The sequence below is a fragment of the Balaenoptera musculus genome, chromosome 16 (genome assembly GCF_009873245.2).
Source record: "Balaenoptera musculus isolate JJ_BM4_2016_0621 chromosome 16, mBalMus1.pri.v3, whole genome shotgun sequence".
NCBI classification, from domain to species: domain Eukaryota; kingdom Metazoa; phylum Chordata; class Mammalia; order Artiodactyla; family Balaenopteridae; genus Balaenoptera; species Balaenoptera musculus.
In genome coordinates, this window is record NC_045800.1 from 59,843,815 (window position 1) to 59,863,468 (window position 19,654).

The following is a 19,654-nucleotide window of genomic DNA, read 5'->3' on the forward strand; positions in this document are numbered from 1 at the left end:
CCCAACTTGGGTGGTGTCATGGAAAAAATGTGGCATGCATGCAACACACACTAACTTTCCCCCATGAGCCCAATGCATCGAGGGACATAAATATGTGATATCCACAGATACAGAATACCTTCAAAGGAAGAGGACTCATTTTTAAAAGATTAGATTATAACTGCTCTACTAGACCAAAACCTTGAAGAAGGCAGAGACCTCTCTGGCCCAGCCCATCCCTGGCGCTGAACAGAGGGATGTGGAGGCATGCGGGGGCCGGCAGGGCCAGGCCGAACATCTGAGGTGAAGTAAAAAAAAAAACAAGGGAATTTCCTGGGTCCAGTGGTTAGGATTCTGCGCTTTCACTGCTGATGACTCGAGTTCAATCCCTGGTTGGGGAACTAAGATCCCACAGGCTGCACACGTGGCACGGTCAAACAAACAAACAAACAAAACAAGGCCACTTCCCATGCCCACTCATGACCCACCAGAGCACCCCTGATGTCGGCTGACTTAGCCTAAACCAAGACCAGGGTAAGGCAAGTCAAAGAGCCCCAAGGGATGGGGAGGGATGCTGCCCTCTTCATCTTAAGTCTGCCTCCAGTCAAAGGGGAAAGAATCTTCTTTCAGAGGTGGATTTACCCCAAAGCTTCAGAACCCCCTACACCAGCTTCTTCTAAGGCCCTGCACCTATTTGTTTTTCTTTTTCTTAAAGAAATGGTATAAATTTCAGGAGCCATAAAACTTGACTCCCTTCTGGTTTCCCGGGAAGCACTGAGGGACTAGAATGACTTTGTGACACGACCTAGGCCTGGTTCTGCCACCAGAGGGCTCAAGGAGGACACAGGCCTGCCTTTGGGCAGCTCACACTGACTGGGAGGGCACTCAGTGCCATATGTGATGTAAAGAACACCTGGTTAGGCCTTGTCCTGAAGGCCACCTTCCTGTGCCTCAGCCCGTAGGTTTAGGGTGCGCATCTACTACATCCAGAACAGTTCTCAAATACAACTTTCACAGGCTTTTTTTCCCCCTCCATATACCCAAGTGATATACGTTCAGCACAGAGATTTTTAGAAAAGATGGTTCCTTAAAAAAAAAAGAAGGATCGCATATAATTTCATCATTCTAAAATAAACATAGAGCCAGTGTTAATATTTTGGTGACATGTATTTTTGTATAAGAACAGAATCAGACTGTCCATGGTGCTGCATAAACTTCTGGTCTCTTCTCTCCACCAGCACAAGCCTCTTCCCCTTTGATTTCTCAAGCCCGCCACGAACACAGCTGTCTGTCCTGTCTAACAATTTCACTGAAGGTTTGGGGTGACAAAGAGAGGGCTGACACTGCCAGGGGGCACCGCAAAGTTAAGCACTGGGATCACTTTTCTCAGGAGTCCCGTGGCTGTGTGCCCTGGACGCCCCTCACCTGGCTGGCTCTGGCCCCAAGCCCTCCCTTCGCCACTCCGCAGCAGGGTCCCTCACACCCCTTCTGGGGATGTTCTAGAGGCTTGGAACGCCCCTTGCTTTCTTGCACAGAACAATTTAGCTCTCTTTGCTCACTCCATCACTTTCGGAATCACACTTTAGGACTTACCTTTTCCCCGAGAAGAGGATCCTTAAATTGTGTTTTTTTCTTAAGCAGGAGGCCTGTTCTGTGGCTCACACTCCTGGGCATGACTACCTGGCCAGTCTCTGCAGGCTCAAGGGGTCCACTTAGGGGTTTAAGTTTCCCACTCAAATGAAGGATGCACCTCTCCACTGGGCTTCTCCCGTCTTCCACCTTAGAAAGCAAAAGAATTCAGGTTGGGTTTTTGTTTGTTTGTTTTTAAAATCGCCTTTACCCCTCTTGTTAACAGCTCCATTTTATTAAAGAAGAAAGCGAAGCTCAGGGAGGATAAGATGTGTAGATCTGAGTTCTCAGTGATTGCTGGGGCTCTGAGAGCAGAGAAGAGACACAAGCCAGTGAATGTGGGGAGAGAGGAACAGAGAGGTAGAGGAGCCCCAGGAAAGAGGCATGTCCTGGGAACACGTAAGATGGAGTGAGAAGTCACAAGCAGCTTCCAGCCCAGACTGTTCTATTTGGCCAGCATAGTTAAAAAAATATAGACATGGTTATTTATTATAAAATATGATTATTTATTAAAAGAATCCCAAAACAGAAGACAGGAAAAAAATCTCCCTGAGTCCTGCCACTTGCCCACAGTATTGACATTTTGCTGTTTTTGTTTTTTTTTTCCTAGTTAAAAACAAGAACAAAAATATACAAGGTTGTTTTTTTTTTAATTGAAGTAGAGTTGATTTACAATGTTGTGTTAGTTTCAGGGGTACAGCACAGTGATTCAGTTATATACAAGAATATATATATATATATATATATATTTTTTTTTTCTTTTTCAGATTCTTTTCCCTTATAGATTATTACAAAATATTGAGTACGGTTCCCTGTGCTACACAGTAGGTGCTTGTTGGTTATCTATTTTATATATAGTAGTGTGTATGTGTTAATCCTAAATTCTATAAGGGTTTTTTCTTTTTTTTTACATAAAGTCAAATCATGGTGTCAAAATTATATTTGTGAATTCAGATTAAAGCCTTTCCTCACTGGGCAAGAGAAACCTTTAACCAAACACGAGCTGTACCACTGAAAAGTCTGAAATGGAGTCAGGATAGGATCAAAATAGGGATCCCTATTTTGATTATTCCTGGAAATAGCTCCTCAAAGGCAAGGGCACTGTTTCACAGAGGAAAATGGCACTCCAGATCTTATGGGTCAAGTAACACTTGGCCCTGCATTCTCTGTTATCACAGCGTCTTTAAATGCTTTAAAATTAGCAGTATCTTAGTTTGGGTTCCCTCAAAGGTGGACGCTGAGACCAGAGTTTGGGAACAAATTGTTTGTGAGGTGTTCCAGGAAGCAGGTAGCTCCCCGACCAGCACAAAGACCAGAAAACAGCCTCAATCAGGGAAATACAGGGGCTTGAGTGAGGAAGCCTTTTGTGTAAGGGAGCTGTCCACTTTCACGGCAGTGATCTCAGCTGAGGAATGTGACAGGACAAGGATAGCCTCTGTTACAGCTGCCTACTGACTTAAAATTTTAAAATCAGCAGATTTCCCACAAAACTCTGGCTTTCTGACTCTTCGTAAAACTATCCGACCATCTGGGCTTGCATTCCCACACGGAATGGCAAGCTGCCACCCCCTTCAGTGGGGGGCATTTGCTCTCTCCTCTGCCACAGTCCCCACCACTCCCTGATGCCTCCTACCTGAGGCCAATAGTTAGGTTCTTGCTTGTCTGTTTTATTCTTTAACACCCAATGCACTTAACTCCTCTATGTTCCCTGCCTGGCCCGTCCAGCAAGGAGCCTGAGTCCGCTTTCCTTTGAGGAGGAGGCAGGCTGCTGCTGCTGCACATACAGGCCACAGAGCCTTCAAGTTGGCATTTGGTTTCCCGGGACCAAACCCTTAAATATGAAGCTGTAACAGGAACCTGGAGGCCTCTCTTGACAACCTGCCCAGCTCTCATTATGACATTTAGCCTGTGATTGATATTGTATGTGTCATCAAGACCTTGGCAGTTAATCTCTAGGTCGAATCTATGGAAACCAAACAGAACAGATTTGTCTTCCCCTTCCACTTTGGCTGTGATCTGGGAAACAGACACTCCCGGCCTCTCTGAGATTCAAAGATTTGGGAGCCATGCACAGAGGGATGCACACAAGCCGCCTTCAGGATTTGGAAAGATTACAGGTCTGTGGTTTCTGGACGGCTCTGTGCTTTGTTCTCGTCCCCCATCCAATCTGCGTGCTGGAGGATAATAGATCCCAGAGCTCCCTCTGCGTGCCAAGCCGCTCTGGGTAGACCACACCACTTCCTCTTCTGTCTGGAAATCCAGCCGAGGCTTTCAGCACGGAGATGGGGATGGGGATGGCTCCTTCCACAGTATAATGAAGGAGGACCAGCCTCAGCAAGGGTGAGGTCAGCTTCAGTAACACAAGGAGGCGGGCAGAAGGTTCAGAATGCAGTTACTCCAGTGTCTCCCTAAAATCCCTTCTTCTGAAGCCTCCTTTGGTGGCAGGCAGGGTTCAAAATGGCCCAAACCTCTAAATTTAGGTAAATGGTGCCCAGCTTTGACTCGCTTGGAAACAAGAAGAGCTGGTGCCATAGACGGGCAGAACTCCAGACATCTCAAAGTTAAGGCGCCTCAGGCCTGCAGCGGGGAGGGCGTGACCACTCTCGGGAGACTGAGGTGTCTGGGCTGGTTCTGCTACAGAAGTTTCAGGCCATCCCTTAAAATAACACGTCCTTTGGTGACTGCAAATGCCAGCCGCCAGGCCCCAGAGTGAAGTTCGGGTCTGAGCAGCTCCCTGCTGCAGGGGACTGTCCATCCTGTATTCTGCCCCTCGCTCACCTTCCCCCGCCTCCACATTAGCCCAAGGCTCCGTCCTGCCTCATCAGCTCCGACTGAGCCCCTAGCACAGGCCCCCCAGTCTTACTCGTTCACCCCGAGTCACTCCTTCCGTTCATTCACTCACCTTCTGAGCACCTGTTATGTGTCAGACACCGAGGCTGAAAACAACATGAACGAGCATCTTCAAGGAGCCTTGGAATAAGGCTGTCCAGCCCTTCCCTCGTCCCAGTCCCACACCCTTACTCTGGGCTAAAGACCTGGGTCTGCACGTCAATGAGAAGATGGAAAGCATATTGAGCACCCTTCCTACCCTTCTCTTGACTCAACAGCTCCTTGACTTTTCTTTTTTTTTTTTGGCTGCGTTGGGTCTTAGTTGTGGCACACAGGATCTTCATTGAGGTATGCGGGCTCTTGGTTAAGGCGCTTGGGCTTCTCTCTAGGTGTGGCTTGCAGGCTCCAGGGCGCGTGGGCTCTGTAGTTTGCGGCATGTGGGCTCTCTAGTTGAGGTGCACGAGCTCGGTAGTCGTGGCGTGCGGGCTTAGTTGCCCCGCGGTATGTGGGATCTTAGTTCCCCGACCAGGGATCGAACCCGCGTCCCCCGCATTGAAAGGCAGATTCTTTGCCACTGGACCACCAGGGAAGTCCCGGCTCCTTGACTCTTGAACCACATTCTTGGGCAATTATTATCAAACTTTAGTGAGCAACAGACTCACTTGGGAGCTTGTTAAAATACAGACTCCTAGGCCCCACTCTGGCCTAGGGTGCAACCCAGGAATCTATATTTTTAGCAAGTGCCAGATGATTCTGAGGGAGGTGGTCTTTAGGTCACGCTTTGACAGACTCCAAAGAAGGGTGGCCCCTGCAGCCCATTGCCCCCCACCCCTCAACTCAGGATTCTGCAGGAGAAAGTCACAGATCCAGGCTTCCCCAAAAACACTGCTAGCCAGTGATCCTTTAATTCACCTACTGTGAACTTGGGAGAATCAAATTTCTCAGAGCAGTGGTTTCAGCCTTTTCCTGTTCTTTTTAAAAAAATTTAACGGACAATTTCAAACACAAAGAGGAACAGTATGACCTTGCAGCCATCATCCTTGGCAAATCCTGCCTCATCACACCTCCACCTATACCCCTCTCCCCGACACAATATATTATTGTATTTTCCAATAGTATTATTTCTGAAGCAAATCCCAGACATTATATCATTTCATCTGTGAACACTTCACTACGTATTTCCAAAAGATAAGGCCCTGAGGTATAACTTAACTGTCTTCTGAATCTCCTGCAAATTGGTTGCTAGATCTAGACTCTGAGGACTCTGATCAAAGGTCCAGGTCTTCCTTTGGCGAGGCTCCTTTCGTGGTAGCGGTGGTGTGTTCCTCCATCAGAAGGCCCGTAACGTCTGACGTCTCTTATGCTGCCAGCAGTCAGTGCTCAGTGCCTACATCCATTAGCTCATCGGGTGTTGTAAAATGGTGCTTCCTTCCTTCTTTATTGAAGTTCTTCTATAAAAGAAAATTTCCCTCATCTACCCAGTAGTACAGTTTGCAGCCGAAAGGAATGACAAATGCTAGATTCTTTTCTTTTACTGGCCTGTCTTCATAATGAGCTGGCTCTCTAGCATCTTCCAAAAGTGAGTAATTGTTTTGAGTATCATTATGATTTAAATGTTTGATGTGTTTCTACTAACTGCAGTTATTTTTATTATTCATGCTCAAATTGTCCCATTTTTGATAAGTGGGAGCCTCTTCGAGATGTGTTCTGGGTCTTTTCGATAGGATCCTAATGTTCTTTGAAGCTACTGGAGCTTTTTTACATTCTTCAAGTCCCTGGCCTGGCCCTCCTCACGCTGCATCCTCCACCCCAACCCCTGCCCTCCGGGCAATTATTTTTTTTCTCAGAAGACTTAAGACCATGTGTTATAAGCATCCTCAATTTACAGTTTTCCTCATCTCCAAAATGGAGATAATCATGGTGGCCTATTTCTTAGGGTTGTTAACAAGATTAAATGAGTTAATAATTGCAACGCACTTGGAACAGTGCCTAGCACAGAGTAAGTGCTACATAAGTATTTGTTACATAAATGAGTAATGTTCCCTCCCCATCACTCACCTGCACTCACGTTTCTCAGTCACTCCACCCTTTCCCCCTTCCCTCCAGTCTCCCAGCACGATGAGTATAACCTCCCTTCCCAGGCTGCCTGAGTGTATCGGTCACTCAGCTCACGGAACACATGGTGCCCAATTCCACAATGAACTCATTTCTTTGGGGACAATGGAAACTCTTCACCCATATTCCACCCGCAGAGCCTGACAAGCTCTGCAAATACACGTTCCAATCTGCAGACACAGCTTTCTAGCTTAGAACGTGTCTTCCAAACCCCTGGTAAGCTAGCACAACTGCCAGCCTCCTCGTGTGAGAGCAGCCAGCGTTGACTTCAGCTTCCTAACAAGTTGACAAACCCTCACGCAGCCAAGTTTCCTTCCACCCCAAGACTTCCGAAGCCCCGGAATGTGCGTGGCTGCCCAGACCACACAGGCTCTGGATTTCCAGGTGTGCCCTTTCCACTGCATGACAGCTCTCTGCAGACGCTGAATACCGAAGGCCTGGAATGGCAGGGACCTCCTGGGCCTTCTTATTCAGGTTCAAAATGGCCTGAGCCAGCAGACTCCGGTCACATAAAGGAAAGAGTAGGCACCAAAAAAGGGGTTAAATCTAAAAGAAAGGTGGCAAAGGGCAGGCAGCCTGCAGGGATTTCTTAGACCTGAAGCCTGTTTGTGTCTGCAGCGAATGCCCACGTCAGAGGGCGCCCAGCATGCTTGCTTTGCAGGAGACTGGAATCTTGGGGAAGTGTTGTTTGACTGCCATCATGGCCTTCCCGATTGACCTCTGTGGCCTGGGAAGAGGAAGCAGGATGCCTGCCAAATCTTCAGATCAGCTTATACCCTCCTCTTTTTTGTGAAGCCCATTCCCTACCTCTGTCCCTGCTAACCCCAATCCTGACCCTCTTTCATGACCAGCTGCAGAAAGGAAAGAAAATCCCTTGGCTCCAAAAATGACATCCAGAGAACCGAAGACAAGCCTCAAGAATGCTTACCCGTCCGCCAAGAAGCTGCTGCCGAAGGTGGAGGAGGAGGGGGAGGCTGAGGATTACTGGACCCCCGGAGCCTTCGAGCTGGAGCGTCTCTTCTGGAAGGGCGGTCCCCAGTACACGCATGTCAACGAGGTCTGGCCCAAGCTCTACATCGGCGATGAGTAAGTGGCCAGGCCCAGCCTCCCCTTTGGTAGCCAGCCCTCCCCAGGGCACAGCCCTCGCCACCTTCCTGCCATGAGCTCTTGCTTTTTAGGTTGGTTCTGAGAGAACTCTATTAGTTAGGGCTGGGTTTATTTTCCTATCACAGAAAACTCAGAAAAGGGACTGAAGCAAGATAGAGATTGGTTTCTCTCTCACATAAAAGAAGTGCAGAGGAAGGCGAGCTGGGGCTGGCATAGTGACTCCAGGGTCACCACGGGCTCAGGCTCCCAGGCTTGGGCTCCACCATCCCCAGGGTGTGGTTTCTTCCTTCAGGGTTGCTTCAAGGTCTGACACTGCTAGCAGGGCTCCTGCCATCAACTGTAGGATCCAGACCACTGGAAGGCTGAAGGCAAGGAAGAGGAAAAGGACAGCTTCCCGAAGGGAAGTCCCACCCAAGACTTCCCCTGCCCTTAGCTGCAAGGGAAGCTGGGAAATGTAGTCTTTTGTTTTAGATGGGGATAAGACCAGCAAGAATAAAGTCAGTTCTCAGGTGGGTGGCATAAGAGCACATCACCATATGTGTCAGGAAGCGCGGTAGACCTAGCAAAGTTGAGGTCACTGTCCCCTCCTCTAGATTTTTATAGTCACCATTCCCCACTCTTCAGTTAGGAAGTGCCTACTGTAAATAATAATAATAATTATATTTATCGTTTATTGAATACTATGTGCCAGGCACTGTGCTAAGCATCTTGCATGCATGACCTCACTTTATTTTCACTACAGCCCAATGATAGGTCATCTAATTACTCCCATTTTAAAGACAAGGAAACTGAGGCACAGAGCAGTTAAGTAACTGGTCCAAGGTCCACAGCTCAGTAAGTGGCTGAGAGCTGGGATTCAAATGCAGTTTTGCCTAACCCAGAAGCTTTCATCCTGACTAGCACTCCTGCTCCTCCCTCCATCCCCCAGGATTCCAGCTCATGGTTCATTTCTCTGAGATGGTGCAGGACCACTGCATGTGTGATTTTTAATAAACACCTTGCTGCTTAAAAACCGAGAGATAACTGTCTAGTCATGGGAAATCCAGGGGCAGAACCCCTTTTCTTTTTTTTTTTCTTAATATTTTTAAATGGAAAAAGTTACAAAAATTATATGCCCTTTTACACTAAATTAAACTAAATAGAGGGTTATAAAAACCAACTGCATAATCTCCCTTTGTCCTCTCTTAACTCTGCCCTGAGTAACCAGTATTAAGCTCACTTTATATATGTTATTGCAAACATAAGGAAATATATGCATACATTTAAAGGGTTTTTATTTCTTTTAAATAATTTTTAGCAGAAAAAAGGAATTATACTCTTCTGTACTTTCAATATTCCTTAGTATAGCTGTACCGTAATTTATCCAATCATTTCTCAGTTGTGAACATTGGGGAACCTGGGTTCCCCTAAATAGGGACTCTATTGTTTACTTTTTAAAAAGCAATAGCTTTATTGATATTACTTGCATTCCATAAAATTCACCCTTTTAAAGTGTACAGTTCAGTGGTTTTATTATATTCACAGAGCTGTACAACCACCATCTAATTTCAAAGCATTTTCATCACCTCAAAAGGAAACCCTGAACCCATTAAGTAATCACTCTCAATTCCCCATATTCCCCCAGCCTTAGGCAGCCAACAGTCTGCTCTGTTTCTATGTATTTACCTATCCTGGACATTTCATATAAATGGAATAATAATAAATGGCCTATTGTGACTGGCTTCTTATACTTAGCATACTGTTTTCAAGGTTCATCCAAGCTGTAGTGTGTATCAGTGTTTTATTCTTTTTTATTGCCAAATAATCTCTGTACTATTTTTGCAACCTTTCTGTAAGTCTAAAATTAGTTCAAAATAAAAAAGGCATGCATACACTTTGACCTCAAATATCGCTTTCAGAAATGTGACTTACAGAAATAAGAGTACCAATACACAAGGAAATATGTACAACAATGTTTATCATTGTTTGAAGTAGCAAAAAAGGGGGGGTGGAATCTGAATCTCTTATCTTTTAATAATAAAATATTACATAAACGTAGTAACTATATTGTTTTCCTATTTTAAAAGTAATGTAAACTCATTGTATAAATATAGACCTCTTAGTTTCCCTATTTGTAATAGGTTAACAAGAGAACCTTCCTCATAGGGTTGTATGGATTGAGATAATATATGTCAAATATTAGTGCAGTGCCTAGTACAGAGTAAGCACTCAAAAAGTTTAGCTATAGGGCTTCCCTGGTGGCGCAGTGGTTGAGAATCTGCCTGCCAATGCAGGGGACACGGGTTCGAGCCCTGGTCTGGGAAGATCCCACATGCCGTGGAGCAACTAGGCCCGTGAGCCACAACTACTGAGCCTGCGCGTCTGGAGCCTGTGCTCCGCAACAAGAGAGGCCGCGATAGGGAGAGGCCCGCGCACGGCGATGAAGAGTGGCCCCCGCTTGCCGCAACTAGAGAAAGCTCTCGCAACAGAAACGAAGACCCAACACAGCCAAAAATAAATAAATTGATTAGTTAATTAAAAAAAAGAAGTTTAGCTATAATAATAAAATAGTGATTAATGTAAGGAAGAAAACTTTTAAATATCTCAAAACAATCACCCAAGTCCATCACGCCAAGCCACGCCTACTAAGACTGCAGTACATTTCCTCTTACACTTTCTACATGATACATTTGGTTTTAAATTCTTTTTATATAGTTGCGACAATATTGATTATTCATTTTATCTTGTCTCTTTTCCACATAGCATCATTCATAAACTTTTCCCTTATTATATACTTCTCATATATTTCATTATAATATAATAGTAACTATAATTATATATGTATTATATCAGATGGATAGAAGATCATTTATTTAGCCACTTTCCCTACTATTGGACATATCAGTCACTTTCACGTTCTCACTTTTATAAATAATGCTGCAGTGGACATCTTTATGCATAAACTTATTTTTAATATTTAGGATTATTTCCTGAGATCTGACCCTACAAATGGTATAAATAGGGGAAGGAGGATTAAGATTTAAAGATTTACACTGTCTCTGTGTCTTTCTCTGTGCTGTTCCCTTTGCCTAAAATGCCCTTCCCTTCACCTCATCTCCGTGTCCAGATTCTATGCATTCTTCAAAGTCCACTCAAGTCACTTCTGCCATGAAGTTAGCTTTCCCAATCCCCATGGTGAGAAGTAAGTTTTTTCTCTCTGTATATTACATACTACATTTACCTTTCCTACAGCTTATAATAGTAACAATAGCCAAATTATATTGGATTCTTACCATGTGCCGTGCCCTGTGCTAGGCATCATTGAAACCCCCCAACAACTCTATGAAGGAGGTACCATTATCTCTCCCATTTAAAAAATGAGCAAACCAAGGCTCATGGAGTTCATCCATTTAGTCAGTCAGTATTTACTGGGCACCTTGCTAGGAGCTTTGGGGGATACAAAGAGGAAACTGAGGCTCAGAGAAATTAAGTGACCAGCCCAAGGGTACACCACCAGGCAGTGGCAGTATATATTCTCAAACCAGGATCAAGAAAATGTGGTCAGTCAGATAAAGAAGCCGTTTTCCAGTTGAGGAGAAGAGATGTGTAGAAATGTAACAGGGAACAGAAAGAGAAATAGGTAGTGGGTTGGAAGGAGCATGGGGTTTGAGTCTTGGCTCTGCCATTTACCAGTGTGTGATTTTGGACAAGTTATTTTACCTCTCTTCCTCTTCTGTGGCAACAGTAACAAGGCTTATCTCACAGGTGAAGATTAAATGAATTAAAACAAGTGAAGTGCTAGAGTAGTAGCTGCCACATAGTAAATGCTCAGTAAGTGCTTGGTATTATGGATCTGAGAAAGCATCACAGGAGAGGTGAATTCTAAGCTTGGCTTTGGAAGATGGATAGGATTTCAACAGAATTCTAGGCAGAGGGAACAGGGTGAGAAAAGGCATGGAGGTGCGAACAAACAGGGCGATTCATCTGGAACATTGGGGATGAATGCAGTAGAGAGTGTGCTTCCAGAGGGTCTGAGATTAAGCCAAGTTTGACTACTGTGTGATCAGCTTAGACTTAGCTGTGCTGTGATGACAGGTATCCCCAGCATCTTGTCGGCCTACCAGAACAGTGGTTTACTTCTCCCTCGTGTGACATGTCCATGGTCTCTCCACTCGACTCTAGGACTCAGGACTCAGCTCCTCTCTGGGATATTGTCAGGCTCCCGGCAGAGAGAAAAGAGAGACATGGCAAACCACAGACTGACTCGGAAGTGACACAAGACACTGATGCCCACATTTCACTGGCCAAAGCAAGTCCATGCCAAAGCCTCATGACAATGGGGCAGGAAAGTGTAACCCACCCCTCCGGATGGGCAGCAAACACTCTAAACGGTAACACACAATGTACCATAGCCACAGTCGTCTCTAGGTGCAGAGGCTTTGGGTAGGTCCTTTCACCTTTCTGGGCCTCTAAAGATGGTTACTGAGAGGATTCAAAGAAATAATGGAATGTGAAAGCATTTTGTAAATTATGAAGTAACAGACAAATGCAAATGTTGTTATTATTGCTACTTAGTGAGAAAGAAACCTGGGAAGGTAGGTCAGGGCCAAGGGACTCTATTCAGGAAGCCACTGAGTGTCTGAGCAGGACACAAATGGCCTAGTGTAATAGAGTGACAGACAGTAGGGTTTGACGCAATAAGATATGCTTACTTCCTTGACATCTGACCATAAGTTTGCTTCCTTCAACCAAGGGAATGTCTCTGCCCTTTCGATTCAATCCAGCTCTGCCTAATTGAGCCCCCAAACAAAAACACACACGCACAGTCTAGGCAGGCTCCACAGTCAGTGTGTGTGACCTGTGTGCACAGCCCAGGAGAGGACCAAGGTCAGCACCCACCTGACCTTGTCCCCATCTCTGCTCAGGGTCCCTCCTTGACACCCACTTAACAAGGTTAATGAGACTCACAGATGCTGACTGAGAAAGAAGTTAATTCCACCGTCAATGCAACCACACCAAGGTTACAGCCCGGCTGAAAGCAGGCACAGCTGCCCGTGTTTCTCCGTCTCTTTGTAGGTATTGCCAAGAGCAGTGAAACGCTCAGAGTTGGCTCCTCATGCACGAAGCCTCACTTTTAATTTGATATTTGCATTTAGGTTGAGTTTTTCCGTTCTCTAAAAGCGCCTAAGATTCTTAAAAGCCAAGGATCTGACAGTTAAGGTGGTTAGGATGCAGGAGTGAGAATGGGTGTCCTGAAGTCTAGACCAACGATGCCTGGGACCTGCTGGGCACCAGACTGACCCCCAAGAACCAGCTCACTCTTTCCCCACTCCCCTCACCTCAAGCACAGAATGGCTGGGCATCTGCTCTAGAGCCACAGGGTCTGGGTCAAATACTGGTTCCCATGTGGCCTCGGGCAAGTCACTCAAGCTTTCTGAGCTTCAATTGCTTCACCTAGAAGATGTGGATTCAATGGGTTAATACAGCTGATTCTCAGCACAGTTCCTGGCACACCCACTGTGTGTGAACTATTAGAGATCGGGCAGCTTCTGGAAATCCAACTCACAGTGTGAGACGAAGGTAAAGAACAGTCACGACACTTTGCCACTCAGCGTCCCTCTGCTAAGGACAGCCTTGGGACAGAAAACACCCCTGGTCGAATTTCTCCCAGGAGATGCTGTCATGAACCCAAGTCCAGGTGGGAAGGAAGGAAGTCCCTCTTAATGGGCCTTCTCCAGCCTACTCCCTCCACAGATGCTGTCCCGGCCTTCCAGGGACCCGGGTGGCCTGAAGCCTGAGGGGGCAGTACCACATCAAAGCCCTACACGCCTGTGGGTTTCAGAACGCCTAAAGCATTTTCTCAATCTCAGCTTATCCCAAGGGGATCACCAAATGGGATGCCTGGTGACTCCAAGTATCTGTTGCTTACCAGCCTGAGGAGAGCAGAGATGTCCCCCCCCATCCTCCCACCCACTCCACCATCACCCCAGCCTGGCGAGAAGAGGTCACCGACGGGAGAGGGATGTGGCTGGTGTGGAATGTGCTGGGTCAGCGGCGGGGGTCAGTCCAGGCCAGGCAGCCACCTTTTGGATGGCCTCGTGCGGAAGTCTTCCTCGCTCAAGGGCTCAAGGCACAGGCACCCTCTCCCACCCATTTCCCACAACTTGGTAGGGGGCCTGAATCTGCAAGTGGGAACCTTAGGGACAGTGTTGTGTAGAGCGAAAGCCCTCCAGCAGGATTCGGGGCAGAGAGTTCAAGCCTCCAGCGTGGGTGGCCATTCCATGCGGCCTTTGGCAAAACATCTTATTGTTCTGGGACTCAGTTTCTTTATTTGTAAAATAAAGGGATGATTTCCAAGGTCCCTTCCAGCTCTAAAGTAAAATTCTTTAAGAAATGTCTTATTAAATAAATTAGGCTTTATTAGGCTCAAGCACGTACTTGTTTTATTACTTTTAAGTCGTACAAATTAGATTCAAATTAGGTTAACCAAGGGTTGCCCTCCAGAGAGCCAGGGACCGGCATTGATGATGAGATAAGAATAATTCATCACCTCTTATCAATCAGCAGTCCCTAAGGGGGCGCTTCAGAAGTGCTTGAGGATGCTTGAAAGCACTAAATTTCTGTAATTTAAATATTCTCACTTAAATTTCATTCACATCTTCCATTTTCTGAGCAAATTCTTTTTTCTTTCTGTCTTGTTTCTCCCCAGTAGTCAGCAGGAGGGGAAATATCCTGGCTACCATCAAAGAGATTGTAAAGTCCCGGGCAGGACAGGCTCCCCAGAGTAAGGCTTGGCTGCAACAGGATAATTGAGAAATCTCTCTTCCCTCTCACGATAGAGGCAGCCCTATAAGCCAACACCAAGGCTCTGTGAAGCTGTTCTGCTTCTGCTTGAATGGTGGGAGCCCTATTTTTATTATAACTACAGGCGCCTCCAAGGCCTGGCTTTTGGGGTCATCGACAGCCAGCAGCCCCTCCCTATAAAGCCTGACTCTTCAAATGCCTGTGCCAGCTCCACCCAGCCTGAGCTCACTTGCCAGGGGTCTCTCCAGCTCACCCTTTCTGCTTTTCTGCTCCCAACCAGACCAACAGCCTCTGAAGCCAGTGGCAGCTCTGGGGCTGGCCTGTAGCCGAAGAGGCTGGAGAGTGAGGTGAAGGCAAATCAATGGCTGAGATGGTCCTCAGCTCGAGAGAGGACCTCTCACTGGTGCACCTGGACAGCTGCAATCTCTCCCCCCAAAAAAGAAAGAACTAATTCAGCCTTGAGGCACCAAGTAGAGCTAAAACTTGACCTGCTTCTCCAGGGTGGGCAGCAAAAACACAGCCAAGGTTGACAATTTAACATGCTGAATGTCACCTGAAAGAACTAGAAAACCTAGACTCTGAGCCGCCAGGTACCGAAGGCGACTAAGGTACAACTGGGCACCAGTCACGAGCAAGGTGCCCAGGGTGAGACGCGGTGGCCCTGGCCCGGCTGGGCCTTCTCATGCTGGGTGACAGCTTTTCACCCAGCGATGTCAACCATTTCCTTTCATGGTTAGCCAAATGCCTAGTCTAGTGATTAATACAACACCACTTCTTGAAACCAGGCTTCCCATGCATTGTCTTTCCCCTCTTAGCCTCCATCCTTGGAGGTCTAGAGCCTAGGGGGGTGGGGAAGATGATGGAGAGATCGCTAAGGAGTTAAAAACACCGAGACCACCTTACGTCTTTGCAACAGTCTCTCCTGAGAACTAAGGATAGAACATCAATAAAATCATGGTATATATTTACCCACTAAGTGAATATATGTTATGTTCATTACTGAAAATTTACAAAGCACAGACAAAAGATTATAAAATTCCCTATGATTCCGTTACCCAGAGATAACCACTGATAACATTTTGTCGTGCATCTTCCTATTGTTTGCCCCCCACCCCGGAATTTATCTTTTAACCTTTTAAAGAAACTTGAATATCACATCACTCAACTTTACAAGAATCTTGTAAGGAAAGTACTGCCAATGTAATTGGTTCTATTTAACAAATAAAGAAAACTGAGGGTCCCAGAGGGTCACTGTTTTGGTTCATGCAGCGGGTCAAGCTTACAAACTACACCTGTGAGCCCTGTGTTTTCTGCAGAGTCTCACAGCCAAACAGCTTCATCATCAGCAAGTAACAAGAACACCCAAAACACCAGACAGCTAGTGAATTTCGCTTTCATATCAGGTGAATTGAGGGAGATCAAAAGCTAGAAATGTGCCTGCTGTTTTAAAATTCACTTGCAAGGAGTAGGTGTGGTCAAGACTCCAGAGAAGGAGAAGGTCACCATCAGGGTCACGCCCACGAACTGACGTGCCACCACAAGTGTCACACGCATCAGAATAAATAAGGTGCCAGATTACAGGATGTGGGCCGTGGGCGAACAGGAGTCCATGATTAGGTGCGGGAACTCAGTGGGTCCTCACAGACGTGAGGGTACGGAGAACTGCCCAAGCTTTCGTGGACTTTCGTCAATGCCCGGTGCAGAATCCTGGCAACACGGGAGCATCTGGTTCCCCACTGCAAGGCAGCTGGTGGATGGCTTGTACAGACGCGTACTTGCATGTCCCTCGTCCTCTCTGTGAGAGCACACAACTGTGGGAAATGGACTTCTGGACAGGGGCTGAGGTATGTAGGCTGGGAATCAGGAGGGCCCCCAAGGGGTCTGAAAAAGTGGAATGCCAAGAGCTCTGCCCAGGGAGACTGCTCTTACTTGCCACTCCTCAACGTGGAGGGTATGCTGGTTAAAGCAAGTTTCCTGGAGGAACTCTGAGGGGCTGGAAGGAGGCTGGGCCAGGCTGGAGAAGGAGGAAGGGAGGGAAGGTCTCTGAGGAAGAAAGTCCCTTCCTTGGCCCTCCAACCCAGATTCAGAATCCAGAGCGAGGCCAGAGGTTCATGGGCAGGGAGAAGAGCTAAAGAGATCTGGGTCAAAAACAGGGATGTGACAACGTTCTTCAAAAGTAAAACCGTACAAGTCCAACAAGGTGGAGAAAATGTTCAGCCTCATTGCTAAAATAAATTAATGAAAATGAGACATTTTTTGGTGTATGAAATTAGCAATGAACAAAAATCAGAATGTTAATTTGAGCAAACTTTCTGGAAGATAATTTAGTAACGAGTATCAACTGTGTTTAAAATGCTCATGTCCGTTGACCCAGCAATTCCACTTCAAAAAAATCTCTCCTAAGGACACAGAGATGTGCCCAAAGAAACACAGCAAGTTGTTTGTTTACAGTGTTTCTTATTGTAACACCCATCACTCTCTATCCAGGAGCGAGGAGATGACAGACGAGAGAGACAAGAGAGAGAGAGAACACAAAATGTCCAAAGCTAGGAGCTTGGTGAGGTAAAATTGAGATTTACCTATGGAATGGAATAGTATGCAGCTATTTGAAGGCTGTATGTTGACCTAACAAGATGTTTACAGGGACTTCCCTGGTGGCACAGTGGTTAAGAATCCACCTGCCAGGGCTTCCCTGGTGGTGCAGTGGTTAAGAATCCACCTGCCAATGTAGGGGTTACGGTTCGAGCCCTGGTCCGGGAAGACCTCACATGCCGCGGAGCAACTAAGCCCGTGCGCCACAACTACTGAGCCTGCGCTCTAGAGCCCATGAGCCACAACTACTGAGCCCACGTGCCACAACTACTGAAGCCCGCGCGCCTAGAGCCTCTGCTCTGCAACAAGAGAAGTCTCTGCTCGCCGCAGCTAGAGAAAGCCCACACGCAGCAACGAAGACCCACGCAGCCAAAATAAATAATAAATAAACTAAAAAATGCTTCAAAAAAAAAAGTTTACAATATATCACCATGCAAAGTTTTGGAAACTGTATATATAGTATTGTAACCCCCACCCCAACCTTATATAAAATTATTCAAATCTATTCATGGAAAAAACAACTGGAAGATCTTTTTTTTTTTAACATCTTTATTGGAGTATAACTGCTTTACAATGGTGTGTTAGTTTCTCCTTACAACTGGAAGATCTTATATGAAAAGGCAAATAGTCTTTATCTCTAGGGAGTAGAAATACAGGTGTTTTTTTTTGTGTGTGGGTGGGAGGGAATATGTTTTCCACATTCTGCATAGAACATGTGTTATTTTTAATTAGATGACATATTATTTTTATTTTTTAAGTATCTTTATTGGAGTGTAATTGCTTTACATTGTTGTGTTAGTTTCTTCTGCTGTATCACAAAGTGAATCAGCTATACATATACATATATCCCCATATCTCCTCCCTCTTGCATCTCCCTCCCACCCTCCTATCCCACCCCTCTAGGTGGCCACAAAGCACCGAGCTGATCTCCCTGTGCTATGCAGCTGCATTTCACTAGCTATCTATTTTACATTTGGTAGGGGTATATATGTCCATGCCACTGTCTCACTTCGTCCATCTTCCCCTTCCCACCCTGTGTCCTCAATAGATTACTTACACCTAGGATTTTTCTTAAACAACCAGAAACTGTTGTTTAGGCTCCTGAATCACCTAAATCCTAGAAGTAACTTCTTTTTTTTTTTTTTTTTTTTTTAAATTTTTTATTTATTATTATTTATTTATTATTTATTTTTAGCTGTGTTGGGTCTTCGTTTCTGTGCGAGGGCTTTCTCTAGTTGCGGCAAGCGGGGGCCACTCTTCATCACGGTGTGCGGGCCTCTCACTGTCTTGGCCTCTCTTGTTGCGGAGCACAGGCTCCAGACGCACAGGCTCAGTAGTTGTGGCTCACGGGCCTAGTTGCTCCGCGGCATGTGGGATCTTCCCAGACCAGGGCTTGAACCCGTGTCCCCTGCATTGGCAGGCAGATTCTCAACCACTGCGCTACCAGGGAAGCCCTAGAAGTAACTTCTTAACCCTGTTTTTCTTCTGAGCTTTTCTCCTTCAGCAGAGGCACATTTCTTAGTCTTTCCCACATATCTGAGCAGGTGGCCCTGAAAGTTAAGAAAATTAAACAACGCAGCACCAGGCGGCACCCTCCGACCCCACCCCACTCCCAGTGATAGATGAGCTAGGTGTCTGCGCCAACTGGGGATCGTGCCTCCAAAACAGCCACTGTCTACTGAGAGTCACTCTGTGTATTTGCAAATCCCCATCCTGCTGTGGATACCACCCAGAGCCCTCAACTGGACTCTAAGTAAACCAAGCTGGGGGAAATCTCCAGAGGGGTGTGTGAGGACACCACCTCCCCTTCTGGGCCCAGGTAGCCACAGAGCCCGAAAACCTGCAATGGGCTTCAGGATACCCAACCAGGTCTAATCCTCTGCATGAGCCCCTTTCTCTCCCTCAGACACAGTCAAAAACCAGCTCTGGTGGGGCGGCGAGGTGAATGCAGAGGTGTCACGCAATGAGTCTTGTTGAGTATCTACCCTGATCCTTGACCCCCAAAGCAGCAAAGTGCAAACTGTTACTGCCATTTGATTATGTTGAAACCCAGCTGCGGAACCCAGCGAGACCAGTCTTTATGGTGGGTAGGAACTTCCTGTCAAGGACAGTTAATTTTAATTTTTCCACTGAGCTCAACCTCAAAGTAAGGTTGATTGCTACTCAGTAAGACGGACTGCGTTAGTGGAGGCTTTAATTGAGCGCAGATCTATGTCCCCAAAGCATAATGTTTGTTGTATACATACTTTGGGATGAGGAGAAAAAATGAAAAACAGACCCTTTCTGAGGAAAAATTGAAAGCAGAATGGGTTCGTAGTCAGGATGGCAGCCCTAAAGCCAGCTGCGGGGCTTGGTGGAACTCCCCATCTCCCCACGCCTCAGTTCCCATGGGCTGTTTGCACATGTTTCTAAAAGCTCAAAGCCTGTGTTCAGGTCTCCCTCTCCCAACACTGGACTCCACTGTGGTTCCTCTCATGACCAATAAAAAGCCCCAGGAAACCAGCGATACATGAGGGGCCCTTGGCCGAGGGACATGCCTTGTGCTTCTAATGCCTGGAGCCTCCCCGCCCAGGGTGTTGATCCATGTTGGCATCCAATATGCTCACTTCTGCCCACGTCC

At 46.4% G+C, this 19,654-nt stretch overlaps 2 protein-coding genes across 3 annotated transcripts in view; one reads left to right on the forward strand and one right to left on the reverse strand.

The window, feature by feature from the left end:
• SAMD8 (sterile alpha motif domain containing 8) overlaps positions 1 to 1,801 on the reverse strand; it is an 83,745-nt gene extending 81,944 nt beyond the window's left edge. For both annotated transcript variants that reach the window (XM_036827941.1, XM_036827942.1), the window contains exon 1: positions 1,573 to 1,801. In XM_036827941.1, coding sequence (XP_036683836.1) covers positions 1,573 to 1,653 — 81 coding nt within the window. In that variant the 5' untranslated portion in view covers positions 1,654 to 1,801. The remainder of the gene's footprint in view (positions 1 to 1,572) is intronic.
• DUSP29 (dual specificity phosphatase 29) overlaps positions 1 to 19,654 on the forward strand; it is a 35,699-nt gene that overhangs the window by 3,875 nt on the left and 12,170 nt on the right. The window contains 1 exon segment of the mRNA XM_036827953.1: positions 7,404 to 7,638. Coding sequence (XP_036683848.1) covers positions 7,439 to 7,638 — 200 coding nt within the window. The 5' untranslated portion in view covers positions 7,404 to 7,438.